The sequence below is a fragment of the Lipotes vexillifer genome, unplaced genomic scaffold, assembly GCF_000442215.2.
Source record: "Lipotes vexillifer unplaced genomic scaffold, Lipotes_vexillifer_v1.1 scaffold384, whole genome shotgun sequence".
NCBI classification, from domain to species: domain Eukaryota; kingdom Metazoa; phylum Chordata; class Mammalia; order Artiodactyla; family Lipotidae; genus Lipotes; species Lipotes vexillifer.
The window spans coordinates 3,563,257-3,574,799 of record NW_006793498.1 but is presented as its reverse complement, the minus strand read 5'-3'; the positions used below and the strand labels follow the sequence as shown (position 1 = coordinate 3,574,799).

General features: G+C 40.3%; 1 protein-coding gene across 2 annotated transcripts in view; it reads right to left on the bottom strand.

Annotated features, from left to right (window-relative positions):
* Positions 1 to 11,543, bottom strand: part of CPB2 (carboxypeptidase B2) — a 40,648-nt gene that overhangs the window by 20,469 nt on the left and 8,636 nt on the right. For both annotated transcript variants that reach the window (XM_007466452.1, XM_007466453.1), the window contains exons 2-5: positions 7,742 to 7,817; positions 6,017 to 6,141; positions 4,369 to 4,477; positions 672 to 773 (exon numbers count right to left, since the gene is read on the bottom strand). In XM_007466452.1, coding sequence (XP_007466514.1) covers positions 672 to 773; positions 4,369 to 4,477; positions 6,017 to 6,141; positions 7,742 to 7,817 — 412 coding nt within the window. The remainder of the gene's footprint in view (positions 1 to 671; positions 774 to 4,368; positions 4,478 to 6,016; positions 6,142 to 7,741; positions 7,818 to 11,543) is intronic.

Sequence of the window (11,543 nt, the reverse complement as noted above, 5' to 3'; positions counted from 1 at the left end):
AAGAGTGGTTAAAAAAACAGAACTGCAGAATTAGAAATTAACAGGCAGGAATTAGTTTGGTTCCATGGCTCCCAATATTCTTCCTGTGGCCACATTCACTGACTTTACTAGGGCCAATTTATTCAACTGAAAATAAAGAACCAGACAGGTGGTGACTGAAGCAAAAGCTATCATATCAGCCCTGCTGCCCAAAATCCCAGCATTGCCCTGGTTCCTATCCTTTCCTGTTTCGCTGTTCAACTCTTTCTTTGGTTCTAAAAACTGTATCAATGTCAATATTTGTTCAATCACAGATTCCCCTACTCTTTTTTTTTTTTTTTGCCTAAGTCAGTTAGTCAGAGGTGGTGGTGTTAATAAAACAGGATTTGAAATTTAATCTAGACCACTCCCCTCATTTTATGAAGGTAGGCATTAAAGCCCAGGAAGGTGAAATGGCTTATCTATGTCACAGAGTTGATACTGTTAGACCAACACTACATTAGTAAAGGAAAAAAATTTAAAGGTAATAACCAATCCCTAAATAGCTGGATATTAAAGTTGAGGAACACTTATAATACACATATTTCCAGAACTCAAAAAAAAAAAAATCCAAGTAATAACAAGCACTGCTGGAGAATTAACACATCCCCCAAAGTAAAGTTGAAAGGTCAACGACTCTTCCCACAACATACCTTTAAAACATAAAGTGGGTACTTCTCATATGAGGATCCAATGTGGATTTTTTCAACCATATCAGGATACCACTCAGTCATAACTTCTATCCAAGAATAGATCTATCAGAGCAGAAACCAGCAGTCACAGAGCAAGTTCAAAGCATTTTCCTGACAAAGGAAACAGACCACTTCTTCGAGGAAGGGCAATCCCTCGAAAACACTTGTATATGGAGAGAATGAGGGACTAAAACACTTGCGGTAGGGTGTTTCTTCTGCTGTTTAGAAAAATCAAAAAAACTAAAGTTTTGAAAACTATCAAGGTTTAGGGAAAAAGTACTAAGAAACTTACGACAAAGTAGGAAAACATAATCTTCAAAGCAGCGTTCCTTCAGTTAATTTTTTTTTTTTTTTTTTTTTTTTGCGATTTTGGGGGCTCTCACTGTCGTGGCCTTTCCCGTTGCCGGACGCGCAAGCTCAGCGGCCACGGCTCACAGGCCCAGCCGCTACGCGGCTCACGGGCCCAGCCGCTACGCGGCATGTGGGATCCTCCCAGACCGGGGCACAAACCCGTATCCCCTGCATCGGCAGGCGGACTCTCAACCACTGCGCCACCAGGGAGGCCCCCTTCAGTTATTTTTAAAGGCTCATCACACTGAATCCCTGCCTCTGTGTATGAAATCCTCTTTACCATTCAAGAGTTCATTTCTATATGAAATTTCTTTTGAAATATCCACTTTTCAAGAGTAACCTAAGGAAGTCCTGGGTGCTGTCTTTGAACAGGATAAATCGAGGTGCCATTATTTCTTACTGAAGACCTGTGGACTCACAACAAAATCTGCGAAATGATGAGAAGCAAAGGGGAAAACAATCTGGAGAAGAAAAATTTCTCTTCTACCCAGGGAAGGTGTTTGATTCTGGACCTCTCTCCTGGGTGGAAGTCTAGTGGTCTGTGATTCTGTCAAGATTATAATAGAAAGAAAAAACAAAAATTTCTGGGTCTGATTTTAGGCTAGTGCCCACCTGAAAGCAGGCATTGAATGATGGAGCCTGGCCATGTTTTAATGTAGACCAACTTCTCAGAGGCCATTTTTAAACTTTTACACCTTCTGCAGTGGGAATGACCAACCCATGGGCTTATCTCTGGGAACTTTTCTAGAGGTAATTTCAAATAGCAATCCTAGCTGATGGGAATGGGAGCACCGTTTGCCCTTGGATCCTCTTAGAGGAACATAACTAGGGTGAGTGGTATGTGGGAGTGGTTGTCTTGTGCCGAGAGTTCAGATGCTCCTGGAAGGCCTACCTGCTGCCAAGTACCTGTGCTGTCAGTGTCTGAGGTGCCGGAAATTTAACTATCAGGATTTCCTCATTGGGCCTCTGCTTACTGTGTTACTCCTCTAAGGCATGCATACACCTGAGAGAACTACTACAGCAAACTATTTTGTGTTACAGCATTGACGGTTCAGTAGAGTTCCTCCAACAGGGAGGCTGTGTTATATAAAGGCAGCTTTACGGAAAACTTTATTCATTTCACAATCTGCGGTAATGATGGTCACATCCTTTGAATAACTCACTTCTTTTGCCATTTGTTTTAAGTGATGTTTTTCAGTCATTTGTTTTTCTCCCCTGCAGGGGATTACTTAAAATTTCCTAGTGAGAGTCAATGACAAAAGAAACCCCTCTTGCCCCTCAAGTGAACGTGTTGTGGTGAGGACTGAAGGAGAGATCAGTGTTGAAGGGGAAGAAAGGACTTGGCAGAATTTCCGGGGAGCAAGACTGCCATGGTTCGTACAAACCTCTTAGAAAGGATTGGGCGTGGGAGCGAGGAGAGGTCCAAACTGTTTTCTGGAACGTCACTGTAATGAAATGAATTGTGTCCCCCCTCAAATTCATATGTTGAAACCTTAACCTCCAGTACCTTAGAATGTGACTGCATTTGGAGATAGGGCCTTTAAAGAGGTAATTAAGTTGAAATGAGGCTGTTGGTATGGACCCTAATTCAACCTGACTGGTGTTCTTATAAGAAGTGGAGATTAGCGTGGACAGAGAGCCTCCAGGGATGTGCACACACAGAGAAATGGCCGTGTGAGGACACAGCAAGGAGGTAGCCATCTGCAGGTCAAGGAGAGAGGCCTCAGAAGAAACCAGCCCTGCTGACACCTTGACCTGGGACTTCCAGCCTCCAGAACTGTGAGAGAGTAAAATTCTGTTGTTTAAGCCACTCAGTATATGTCACTTTGTTATGACCGACTAATACAGTGTATGGCAAACTAATACTTTTTTCCTCCCGTGTCTTTCCAACTCTTTCTTGGGGTGAGGGTAACAAAAAAATAAGCCCTTTGAACAAAGTATCTAAAATATACCAGAAAAAAAATTTTTTTTAATGTTCATATCCTTTATTTATTTATTTAGGCTACATCATGCGGCTTGTAGGACCTCAGTTCTGCAACCAGAGACTGAATGTGGGTCCTCGGCAGTGAAAGCACAGAGTCCTAACCACTGGACTGCCAGGGAATTCCCAGAAAAATGTTTTTAAATACCTCTGTATAAGGCATTCCACTCTTCCCACCAAACCCAACACAGTATTGACATAGTTAGGTTCTCCATTTGCAAACTGTGCCTACCCAGCCTCTCCACTCTGGACCTCAAGTTTGCTGATGCAGGGCTGATGTAGGAGGCTGGAGGGAGGTGGTCTTGGTGGAATAGACAGAGGCAAGGTAGGAGAGAGAAAGGAGAGGGTTGCAATTTTAAGATCCCCGTCAACCAGCCAGGTACATCGATTCTAGAAGCACACTGAGTTCTGGTTTAACTAACTGGAAAAGAACAGATGCTTTTGAAGATTCAATAGAAAACTTTCTTATTACTTAAGCCTTAAAAATATGGATATGGTTCTTAACAGTTTCTGGGCACCTAGCCAAAGACGATAAAAAATACTTGTATTAAGGAATATAGCAGCATACTCCTATGAAAGAATAGAAGGTATCAAGGGATTTGTACTACTTGGAGTATATTACATTGAAAAGAAAGTGCTCCAAGGGGTTCAACTAACAAATATGGGGAAATGGCTCTTACGAGTATGATGTGAAAGCTTACTGAGGCCAGTTGAACATTGATATCTTGCTTAGGTTCCCTCTAGAAAAATCAGAACCTATAAGTACCAGTAGGAAAAAAACCCAATTTCTTAAATATTAAAACACAGGCATTATCAACATTATTATTATTACTTAAACAGGTTCTTTCTGAGAGGAATAAAATGCACTTAAATACTTTATTGTGTACTAAATATAAGTGAATAAATTCCTTTAATTCAGTGAGATAATATGGCGATTATTCAGTAAGAGTACAATTAGGATAATGGTTAATTGGACTGAGACATGATTAATTGGACTGAGACATGATTAATTGGACTGTTCATTTTTTTGTGGCAGTTTCAATAAAAAGGCCCTATTTTTAATTTCCTGTTGTTCCTTAGAATGCAGTGTTACTCCTAACAGAGATACTCTTAGCTATGGACAAACAGGCTGCTTAGAGGCAATTCCCAAAATATGATGCAATCTTCCCAGGGAAGATATCTACAAAAGGATGAATTACTTCTGTATAATCAACATAATTGTGATTTTTTTTTCACCCTCTTCCACCAATTTTGATTCTCTAATAATTTCCCATGGCTGAAATGGCAAAGCTCGTTAAACGAAAATAGAGAAATGTGACAGCTTACCTCATCTAGTGAGTGATACTGTTCATAGTAGGAGGAGGAGGCCCGGGGGCTGATGGTGTCATTGGAAGTCTGCTGCCGGATAAGATCTTCCACGTTTTCCAACAAGACCCTGGGTTATGAAACAGGGCATGAGCTGGCTGCCAAAGAGGGCTCTGATTTTCCTGCATGGCCCATTGCAGACATAACAGGTGAGCAAGGGGAAAAGTCACTAAGAAATCTAACAAGCACAAGATGAAAACACTGCCAGCTAACATTATGATAAGCTGAAACACACAAGCCCTCTGGGTAGAGTCTCATGGGCATTGGAGGGATAGTGGCTCCTATGCGGTATGTTTTAAGGGTCCCCAAAATCTCACCCCTTCTCCAACATTATGAACATTTCTCGACTGTGACTCATTAGTGTGTTTTATGTGAACATACAGGTTAATGGACAATGTTCTTCAATCCAGAGGAACAATGTATTATTCTGTTTTCAGTTAAGGACCGAGGAGAAGCAGAAAGCCTTCTCTTTTTATTTTTCCCTGTGAGTCACTGACCTACACCGGATGCATGTATAGGTATATATATGCATGTATAGGTTCTGCATGGCCAAAGTTGGTCAAATCTCTAGAGAAATAAGAACACAGGAATAGGGAAGGTACAGGAAAATGATCTCATTTAATTTCTCTTGCAAAGGATCACACAGTTAACTAGGCACAGACATCTTAATTAAGACAGACTGAAGCCATTCTGTTACCTGGGATGAACAACTGAAAGTTAGCTGTCATTCTAATAAAGCTTTCTTTACGTTTACTTAGGTCAGGGGGTAAAAGCCAAGCCTTTGTCATCAGAAAGGTCTGAGTATGACTCCTAGCTCTGCCACGTTCTAGCTGGCTGACCTTGAGAAATTCCTTTGAAAATCTGAAAATTTTTTTCATACACACAATGAGGATAGTATTTACCTCACAGGATTAAATAAGGATTAAATGATACAATGTATACAAAGGCTCAGCATCTTTCCTGGAAGGCAGAAAACACCAATAACATATTATTAATAATAATCATAGTGTATTATCCAAAGGTTGCCCATTGATACACAGAAGGGAGCATGGCCTCCAGGAAGTGTCAGGGCAGCAGAGGGACACTGGCGCTTGGGCAATGGATACAGAAAGGAGATGTGGACAGGAGACTCCAAAAGGAAGAAGCCATGGACTCTGAACAGAATCATACCTAATGCAAATTTTAGCTTAGGGCCAGACATTCCAGAGTGTTCACTGACCTTGTGAAGGAAGCAAAATCTCCTTCAGCAGCTGCTTTTTCAAGAGATACCACAAAGCCTACTAAAGTGAATGACAATTTTGCTCCCCGAGTCCAGGCACAGAGTAGAGGAACTATAAGAAGGAAGGAACTGGGAGGAATGGTAAGAGGCTCCTCAGATCGTTGAGTCTAACAGTGCTTTTCAGATAAGGGACCAAGGTCATGAGAGGTAAACCGCTTGTCCAGGGTCACAGAGCTAGCCCCTTGGGCTTCATCACCAATCCGTTCCAGAGATTTCCATGTTGCCATGTTTAATGTAAGTATTTTTCCAGGAAGCAATGACACCATCCACTAGTAAAATGCATCATAGGTGCTTAGAATAGCTGCTCAGTAAATATGGAATCATGCCTACCTGAACGGAATTCTGCTCTCATTTAAATGGGCTTTCACGTTGCTTACATCAGACGCATTCACAAAAAAATGGACTTCTTTGCTCTTCGTAATAAATTCAGCTGTTACTGGCTGCCAGAGGACAATCTGCAGTTTCAAGGGGGAAAATTGATAAAAACAAAGACAGTTTTTCACATCATTCTCGTCTGTAGCTAAAGCCATAAAAGGGTTTTTATAAGGGAAATAAAAAAGACATTCCTGGTCACTGGTCCCCATTTACACATGTGGTAGTGTAAACATTTATTTTACAGGGGGCTTGTTTTATTCTTTTCTGTAACCCCAGTAGCTAAAGAGGGCCTGGAACTTACTAGGTACTCAATAAATATTTGGCGAGGCAATGAACTAATGAATGAATTTATGAATGAATATATTTATGGCCCAACTGTAGAACTGGATGTGTATGTCACATGTTTAAAGGGAGATGGAAGTTTGTCTAGAAAGCTGATTAAATGTCGCTTTTCTTTAATAAAAACTCCATATCCTTGATACTATTATGCCTTTTCTTTAATCTAATTGCCTTTGGGAAATGTCTTCCCATACATAATATTTACATTTTTTTTCTGTTTTACTGAGCTTTTTTAAAGCACTTTCACACTCATTGCCTTTGATCATTATAACAACATTTTGCCATAAACTAAGCAGGTGTTATTATTTTCATTGTTCAGATGAAGAAATTAAGGCTTGAAGCTAAGTCGCCTAAAATCACACACCAAGAAGTGGCAGAACAAGATCTAAGTCCTGAATCTCAGATGCTTCCTCTGGCAGTATTTCCTCTGTCCACGGTGTGGTGGCTGTGAGGACGCAACGGGCAGCTCTTCTGTTGGGAGAGGCTTAGTTCACTAACCTTCCCCGCTGTTGTCCCTCTTGATTCCCCCATGGCTTCTCCTGGGCTGCAGCCAGCCAATGACAGAGCACTGCGGGTGTATTATTGCAGCCCCGTTCCTGCTAGATTAGGGTTTCCTCTTACAGATGGCTTTGGCTTAAGGACTTATCATGGTCCAGCCAAACCTTCACTGGGATTGCCCTGTGGTCTAGAGGTTGTCCACACACAACCCTCCTTTCTGCACACATGTCAGAGCTGCTTGATGGTCTGTCGATACTCCCTGCCACCTCCAGCTCCCTCCTCTTCATCCTTCACAAGCAGCCCCCATAACAAGTCTCACACATCTCTAATATAGTTTTGACCTCTGCTTCTCAGAGAGCCCTAACCCAACAACCATGGAGCCATCAATATTCCACCAGGATATTTTGTAATGTATCAGTTTTCTATTTTCTGGGGAGTTGAGTCCCAGGCATGAAAATTTTAATAAATTTTCCTTTGTGTTTTTGATGCTTACACCTTGGTTAAGTATCATTGCTTTTTAAACAAAGATCTACTGGATTTCTGTTACTGTAGCACCTTTGTAAGTACCCCCCCCCCTTTTATTTTTTGGTGCTGAAACCCAGGAAAGAACCAGTAAGTTCACACTTTCAATGCCTAGGTACTGTCATGTAATTCGCTGAAAAGCCAATAGCATAAATGAAGAAAGTTTGATTTGGGGAACCAGTAAAATCATGTGATTATGGGAAGGAGGAGAAGGTTACAAGGAGTGGGGTTTATACGAGCAGAGGACATATAGGAGAGAACATGGCACACCAGACTTGTATAAAATATAAACAATAAGAAGATAAATGAGGGAGGAGTTACCTCGTACGTTGTAGTAGTATTCTGCAGAATTTGAACTTGCCTGGAGGTTCTAGGAAGAGCAGATAAAACCTGGCCACTGGGGGAAAAAATAAAACAGGATTTTGATCTTAAACAAAAAGTGAAAATAAGATAAATTATATTGGGAGGGGCTTCTAGGAAATTGTAAAAAGGAAACAAAATGTCAAAAGAAAAGAGGATCTCACCACAGATTTTAAAATAATCTTAGATTTTGCTTCCAGTCAAGATGGAGAAACAGGGACCAAGTTTACCCTCCCGCTTGAAACAAATAAAACACTGGACAATGTATATAAAACAATGTGACTCAAGAAATTGAACATCTGCAATACGATGAAACACTGTCTCCTGGATTGGGTCTTGGAACAGAATCGTGGAAAAACTGGTGTAATCTATAGAAAGCCTGCAGTTTTGTCAAGAGTAGTGTACCAATGTTGGTTTCTTAGTTTTGACAAATATACCACGATAATATAAAATGCTAACAACAGGAGAAACTGGGTGCACGGTATAGAGAAACTCTTTGTAATATCTTTGCAAACTTTCTGTAAATCTAAAAATATTTCAAATAAAATTTTATTTAAAAAATAAAACAAGGGCTTCCCTGGTGGCGCAGTGGTTGAGAGTCCGCCTGCCGATGCAGGGGACACGGGTTCGTGCCCCGGTCCGGGAAGATCCCACATGCCGTGGAGCGGCTGGGCCCGTGAGCCATGGCCACTGAGCCTGCGCGTCCGGAGCCTGTGCTCCGCAATGGGAGAGGCCACAACAGTGAGAGGCCCGCATACCGCAAAAAAATAAAATAAAATAAAATAAAACAAAAACTTGTACTGAGAACTCCAGAAGCACAAAAGGTTATGATAATTTCTGCTTGTCATTATGAGCAAAGGCTTCATGGAAGAGGTAACTGGGTAAGTAAGCAGCGTAATGGCAGACTGGCAGGAGACAAAAGGGCATTGTTGGGGAAACAGCAAGCTGTTTATTTTTGCCAAGTGTAGGATTTAGGTGTTTAGGGCAAGAGAAGAATGGTAGCCAAACAGAAGTGAGTTTGGAAACTTATGTTAGTTCTCCCCTAGAGAAGTTTTCCAATGCACGCTGAGAAATTTGGCCTTTATCTAGCAGGCAATTAGGAGTTAAGAAAGTCACATCATTTGACTTGTGATTTACAAGAATAATTTTGATGCCAGGGTGGAGGATGGTTTATTTTGGAAAGCCTGATTAAAAGACTCTAAACTCTGGAAATAAGCCTATGGAGACTTGATTATCAAAACAGAGAAAGAGGAGCTCCCAGAAACAATAGATTCAGAGATTTGGTGCCAATCATTGGTACAGTGAAGCATAAACTATTCAACCAGTGATAAATGACATATGTCCAAGGATATGTATCACAAGATGATTCATAGTAACAGTAACTGGGAACCACATGAGCGCTTATCAGTAACAGAATTGTTGAATATTGCTGATGTCTCCACATTCTAGAATGTTTTGTAGCCATTATAAAGAGTGAGTTAGTTAAAATAGTTAACTTGGGGGAGATTTACATGATGCATTAAGAGAAAGAAGCAAGAAGTGAGTGGAGAATTGTAAGAAATATTATCCCATTTTTGTAAAAAAATAAGTTAGAAAGAAAAAGGAAACCTATAAGTGTTAAAAGCAGGAGAAAACAGCCTCATCCACGAAAGAGCAGACAGCAGAAGCAAGAAGAACTACAATCCTGCAGCCTGTGGAACAAAAACCACATTCACAGAAAGACAGACAAGATGAAAAGGCAGAGGGCTATGTACCAGATGAAGGAACAAGATAAAACCCCAGAAAAACAGCTAAATGAAGTGGAGATAGGCAACATTCCAGAAAAAGAATTCAGAATAATGATAGTGAAAATGACCCAGGACCTCAGAAAAAGAATGGAGGCAAAGATCAAGAAGATGCAGGAAATGTTTAACAAAGACCTAGAAGAATGAAACAACAAACAAACAGAGATGAACAATACAATAACTGAAATGAAAACTACACTAGAAGGAATCAACAGCAGAATAACTGAGGCAGAATGGATAAGTGACCTGGAGGACAGAGTGGTGGAATTCACTGCTGCAGAACAGAATAAAGAAAAAAGAATGCAAAGAAATGAACACAGCCTAAGAGACCTCTGGGACAACATTAAATGCAACAACATTCGCATTATAGGGGTCCCAGAAGGAGAAGAGAGAGAGAAAGGACCCGAGAAAACATTTGAAGAGATTATAGTTGAAAACTTCTCTAATATGGGAACGGAAATAACCACCCAAGTCCAGGAAGTGCAGAGAGTCCGATACAGGATAAATCCAAGGAGAAACACACTGAGACACATAGTAATCAAATCGGCAGAAACTAAAGACAAAGAAAAATTATTGAAAGCAGCAAGGGAAAAACGACAAATAACATACTCCCATAAGGTTAACAGCTGATTTCTCAGCAAAAATTCTACAAGCCAGAAAGGAGTGGCATGATATACTTAAAGTGATGAAAGGGAAGAAACTACAACCAATATTACTTGACCCAGCAAGGATCTCACTGAGATTCGATGGAGAATCAAAAGCTTAACAGACAAGCAAAAGCTAAGAGAATTCTGCACCACCAAACCAGCTCTACAACAAATGCTAAAGGAACTTCTCTAAGTGGGAAACACAAGAGAAGATAAGGACGCACAAAAACAAACCCAAAACAATTAAGAAAATGGTAATAGGAACATACATATTGATAATTACCTTAAACGTGAATGGATTAAATGCTCCAACCAAAAGACACAGGCTTGTTGAATGGATACAGAAACAAGACCCATCTATATGCTGTCTACAAGAGACCCACTTCAGACCTAGGGACACATACAGACTGAAAGTGAGGGGATGGAAAAAGATATTCCATGCAAATGGAAATCAAAAGAAAGCTGGAGTAGCAATAATCATATCAGATAAAATAGACTTTAAAATAAAGAATGTTACAAGAGACAAGGAAGGACACTACTTAATGATCAAGGGATCAATCCAAGAAGAATATATAACATTTGTAAATATATATGTACCCAACATAGGAGCACCTCAATACATAAGGCAACTGCTAGCCCCTATAAAAGAGGAAATCGACAGTAACACAATAATAGTGGGGGCCTTTAACACCCCACTTACACCAGTGGACAGATCATCCAAACAGAAAATAAACAAGGCAACACAAGCTTTAAATGACACAATAGACCAGAAAGATTTAATTGACATTTATAGGACATGCCATCCCAAAACAGCAGATTACACTTTCTTCTCAAGTGCACATGGAATATTCTCCAGGATAGATCACATCTTCGGTCACAAATCAAGCCTCAGAAAATTCAAGAAAATTGAAATTGTATCAAGCATCTTTTCTGACCACAACACTATGAGGTTGGAAATCAATTACAGGAAAAACTGTATAAAACACAAATACATGGAGGCTAAACAGTGTGCTACTAAATAACCAAGAGATCACTTAAGAAATCAAAGAAGAAATTAAAAAGTACATAGAAACAAATGACAATGAAAACACGACGACCCAAAACCTATGGGACACAGCAAAAGCAGTTCTAAGAGGGAAGTTTATAGCAATTCAATCTCACATCAAGAAACAAGAAAAATCTCAAATAAACAATCTACCCTACACTTAAAACAACTAGAGAAAGAAGAACAAAGAAAACCCAAAGTCAGTAGAAGGAAAGAAATCATAAAGATCAGAGCAGGGGCTTCCCTGGTGGTGCAGTGGTTGAGAGTCCGCCTGCCGATGCAGGGGA